We start from the raw sequence: 5,303 nt of genomic DNA, 5'->3' as shown, positions 1-5,303 counted from the left end.
GGGGGGGCAGGAGACAGCTCTCAGACACCACCAATTTCTGAGATTCCAGGAGGCAATATTGCCATTTCAGAGTGAGGTTGAAATAAGAGCCAGTGGCTGGCTGTTTTGCATTTCAGATCTTAAGGTTGAACTCCAGTTTCTGAAGCTGAGCTTTTATTAATTGAGCTTCATACCATAACATACATCTTTGATTCATTAAAGTCTATATTAGCTGGCCTTTTCTCAGAAACAGTTTTAACAGTCATGTAACATTGTGAACAAATTCTACACAAGGTCTTCATTAGTGATCAATATAGATTTTATTCGTCATGAATCTTTACTAATTTTTATTTTCTTTTAATTTTCATGTCTGTATATGTCACTATATTTTTATAGCCACGTATATTTGCAGAAATCAATGGAGAAAAGACTAGGACATCAGAGTCATTAAACTCTATTTTGTGGATCTTGGGAACCAAACTCAAGTATTCTATAAGATTAATGAGGGGAGGAAATCATTCCATGTAAATTTTTCAATGACTGTTATTTACTAGACAGAAGATTTCAAGCAATAACCAAAGATACTTTTTTCAAAGATCAATGTGATTAGCAATCTATAGAAGTGAAATAAGTATTAACACATGATGTAGAAAATAGAGAGTCTTATAATCGTCATTTTTACATACAGCACACAGTAATATCAAAGTGTAGAGGATTTCAGTCATTTCCTGTGAAAGCAAGTAGCCACAGTTACTCAAATGGTGCTATCTCCTACACAGCTCATATCAGTTAAAAGATTGTTTAGAGCTGTTAACATAAAAATAACAGATAGATAGTTTTCTTTCCTATTGCCTGTCATTCTATATAATGAAAGTTTATAAAGGGTATTTATGTGTGGTAAGATGACTCAGAAGTTAAATCTCTTGCTAAAAAGCTGAAGATAAGCTCATCCTTGGACCCATGTGGTAGGAAGTGGTTGCCAACTCATTGAGATTGTGTTCAGATCTCTATTCCCCTGCTAATAGAGCATACTTCAAATTAATTAAACAATCTGTAAATAAATTGTCGTAAATATAAAGATATATAAGAATGAAGGGTAAAATTACAGTAAAAAAACAACAAAATTAAACAAAATATTTTATTAATCCTTCAAATATGTGTCTATTTGTGAGATGGGTGGTTATGCATACACAATTGCAGGTGCACATGAGAGGCATACAATGCCCCTTTAGTTAGAATTACATACAATTATGAGACACATAACATGGATGCTGGGAATTGAACTCAGGTATTGTGGAAGAACAGTATATTCTCTACATAAGTTGGATAAATTCCTAGCCCCTTAAAAATAATTATATGTTTTCATAAATTCATCTTTTTGATAAAAAATACTTAAAATCTAGAAGCACATCATCACTTTTTGCAATTATCAAATGGGTAAAAACAATTGGAATCACATTTCCTTAATTTTCCAGGTAGGAGGCTACAACTTATGAATACAGTACTATTCTTCAAAGCAAACCTTCTGTGCTATCACTCATGCCTGAACAATTTTCTGTTTTCATAGTCATGGTTTATATCAATATCTACTTCACACCAGAGTACACTTTCAGAATCTTGGTCTCGAATAAACTGTTAATAAGTAGGAAGGTATTTGTTCCCAAACTTTACAGAATCAAGATGGAGGGCTTCTTAATCTTAAGTATATACAGAGGTATCTACCTTTAGGATAGAGTTACTGTGTCTTATATGGCTTAAGGAAAAATTATCCTTACCTCCTTCCTCCATATAAATTAAATAACACTGATATTTGGGCTCTATTGTTACTTTTACATGTACACACACATGGCGATATACACACACATTTAACTTACTCATTCTGAAGGGTTTTGCCAGCCTAAGAATGGAAAGCATGACTCTCGCAAGTCTTGCCCCTATTCCCATTCCCTTTGCCTTGCTTAGAACATTATATTTGAATAATAGTTTAAACAGTGATAGTAATTGGCCTTTTAAGAGATATTGCCTTCTTGGAGTAGATGTGGTCTTTTTGGAGGAAATTTGTCATAGAAGAGGGAGATTTTGATGTTTCATATGCTTAGGCCATTCACAGTGAGACCATTTACTTTCTGTAGCCTATGAATCAAAGATATAGAATTCTGAACTCCCTCTCCAGTACCATGTCTGCCTCTATACCAGCATGTTCTAGGATGATAATGATACACTTGGACCTCCAAACTATAGGTCACCCAATTGAATGTTTTTCTTTGTAAGACTAACTGTGGTCATGTTGTCTCTTCACATCAACAGAACACTAGCATGGCTAGTATATTCGTAAAATTAGCCCCTTAGCTCTAATACCTTATTTGGTCATGTATTCCTCCAAAGGCTCACTATCAACATCCAACTATCAATGTATTGAAGTCCAGCTAGCAAATAGTGTTTTGTGACTGTCTTAATTATCTTGTCCAATCAAAACTAAATTATTTGACCTATAAAGGGGGTCCCCTTTTACCTTTATAAACTTCTATTTTCATCCAGGTCACACTTGTCTCCTCTAACCAGAGCCAGTGCTATGTACTCCCTGACCAAAACCCCTTCCCTCCTCTCTTTTTGACTTATCCCTATCCATACTCTATCTCTTGTCTGTGATTCTTTTTCCCTACCCATTTTCCTATTGGACAAATCAATCTTCTTTTGGTTGTGAACTTGATCTTAGTATGTTGTGTGCAGACTCCAAGGGTCGCTACAGGTTCTGTGTCCTGTTTCTTCTATGTCCGGGTGTTTGGGCTGGTGAGTTCATACTAGAAAATGTATCACATAACTTGTCCCAATAGAAGATGCAGTCTCTATCTATATCAGGGAAAGCATTCATAAAACAGACAGAAAGACAGCAGGCATCTCTGTAATTATATGAAAATACACTCTGTACAATACAATGATTAATTATTTTAATCTCTGTAAACTAGATACTTTCAGTCAATTTATCATAGCATTCAGAAAGTACTGCAAATATCTGTGCTTTCTGATAACATAAAAGTGGTATCATCAACACAAATAGTTAAATAGACAACATATTGTTTTATTTCATTCCCTATAATGATAATCAATGAGTATTATGAAATGGAAGTATTGCTATGCAACAGTGTCTCTCAACTACATCATCAGCAAATAATGCAGATATCAAAATGAAATTCAACACACTTAATTGAAGTATTCTGTCAATAAATGGCAGAAGTTGTGCACTATACTAATCATGCTTTTCTGTCTCCAGCAGATGTGGATAACTGTGTGAGGTGTCCAGAGGATGAGTATGCTAACAGAGAGCAGAACCAGTGTATTAAAAAAGCTGTGGTCTTTCTGAACTACATAGACACCTTAGGGATGGTTCTGACCTTAATGGCCTTGTTCTTCTCTGCATTCACAGCTGTGGTTATTGGGATATTTGTGAAGCATCACAACACTCCCATTGTGAAGGCCAACAACCAGAATCTCAGCTACATCTTGCTAATTTCACTCATCCTTTGTTTCCTGTGTCCCTTGCTTTACATTGGGCATCCCAACTCAGCTACCTGTGTTCTACAACAAATCACATTTGGAGTTGTATTCTCTGTGGCTCTTTCCACTGTGTTGGCCAAAACAGTGACTGTGTTGCTCGCTTTAAAAGTAACAACCCCTGGAAGAAGGATGTATTTTCTAATTTCTGGTGCCCCAACTATATCATTGTCATCTGTAAGCTCATACAAATTATTCTCCGTACAATCTGGCTGCAATTTTCTACTCCTTTTATTGACAAAGATGTGCATTCTGAGCATGGCCAAATCATCATTGTGTGCAACAAGGGCTCAGTTACTGCATTCTACTGTGTCCTGGGATACCATGGCTCCCTTGCATTAGGGAGCTTCATTGTTGCTTTCTTGGCTAGGAATCTCCCTGACACATTCAATGAAGCCAAGTTGCTTACCTTCAGTATGCTGTTGTTTTGTAGTGTCTGGATAACATTCCTTTCTGTCTACCACAGCACCAAGGACAAGATAATGGTGGCTGTGGAGGTCTTGTCCATCCTGGCTTCCAGTGCAGGCCTACTGGGATGCATTTTTATCCCCAAGTGCTACATAATTTTGTTAAGACCAGAGAAAAATTCTCTTCAAAAGTTCAGGAGAAAACATCTTCCTGAACACACATTTCATAAATTGTAACTGAAAACTAAAGTATTGGTACAGAACCACCTAATACAATACAGTACAAACTGTATGAATGGCTAATGATTCTCATCATTTCTTTAATGATGAGACACAGCAGTGTCATGCATACTACTTTTCTGTACATTGTCATCTATAATCATCCACACAGCCACTTACTTTATAAGATCCAGTTCTTGAACATTAGCACATGTTTTCCTTTCTTTCACAATTTCACAGTAAGATTTGACATAAACTCTAAGTAACTCTATTGATATCTGAGTCAATGAGGGACTTTGAATGCAAATGAAAACAGAGAAATCTTATAGTAGAGAGAAATAAAGCTTTCAGATGGTAAAACAAATTTGCTCACTCTTATGGAAATAAAAGAGAATCCTTTTGCATCCTGAGAGTAAGAAGAGTAGAATTTAGGAGAGGGAGAGAAAAATGTTTCATAAATAAATATAAAAGATATTAAGAAAGTTGGAAAGTGGTCTCAGCATTTAAAGTCATGTATGTTTTTTTCCTTATTATTTGTGGTTTTTTGAGACAGGGTTTCTTTGTAGCTTTGGAGCCTGTCCTGGAACTAGCTCCTGTGGCCCCGGCTGGCCTGGAACTCATAGAGATCTGAATGCCTCTCTTTCCCAAGTGCTGGGATTAAAGGCATGCGCCACCACTGCCAGGCATCATGTATGTTTTTTTCCAAGGAGATGAGTTCACTTCCCATTCCTCAGAACTTGTAGTTCACACTTTCCAATAATAATAGCTCCAATGAAAGCATTGCTCTCTCTGGCTTCCAAGAACACCTCCATACAGATGTGCACAGAATAGCAGACTCAAAGAGCACACATATACCAAATTGAAATTAAATTAATTTTTTAATTTTATGAGTCTTTTATTTACAGATAAGATAATACCAATAAAAATTAACATGAGAATTTAAATATGATGCAATTTAACAATACATGCTCATATTGTACATGATATAGTATAGAACAATGTATAAAATATCCACACAATTATATTCTTTTGGTTACATTATGTTAATAGAGACTTTTATAATGTATATGTCTCATTTGTTGTTTTGAATGGAAAAATATAAAACTGAATATTGTATATCTTTGATTAAATATACTGAATTCATTG

The 5,303-nt window shown here is 35.5% G+C and overlaps 1 protein-coding gene across 1 annotated transcript in view; it reads left to right on the top strand.

The window, feature by feature from the left end:
* Positions 1-4,175, top strand: part of LOC101979091 (vomeronasal type-2 receptor 116-like) — a 17,011-nt gene extending 12,836 nt beyond the window's left edge. The window contains 3 exon segments of the mRNA XM_026778141.1: positions 1,865-1,976; positions 3,251-3,679; positions 3,682-4,175. Of these exon segments, the coding sequence (XP_026633942.1) occupies positions 1,865-1,976; positions 3,251-3,679; positions 3,682-4,175 (1,035 nt within the window).
* Positions 4,176-5,303: the final 1,128 nt, after the last annotated feature.

Source organism: Microtus ochrogaster, unplaced genomic scaffold, assembly GCF_000317375.1.
Source record: "Microtus ochrogaster isolate Prairie Vole_2 unplaced genomic scaffold, MicOch1.0 UNK108, whole genome shotgun sequence".
NCBI classification, from domain to species: domain Eukaryota; kingdom Metazoa; phylum Chordata; class Mammalia; order Rodentia; family Cricetidae; genus Microtus; species Microtus ochrogaster.
The sequence above is the reverse complement of the archived record's forward strand: the minus strand, read 5'-3'. Positions and strand labels throughout refer to the sequence as shown.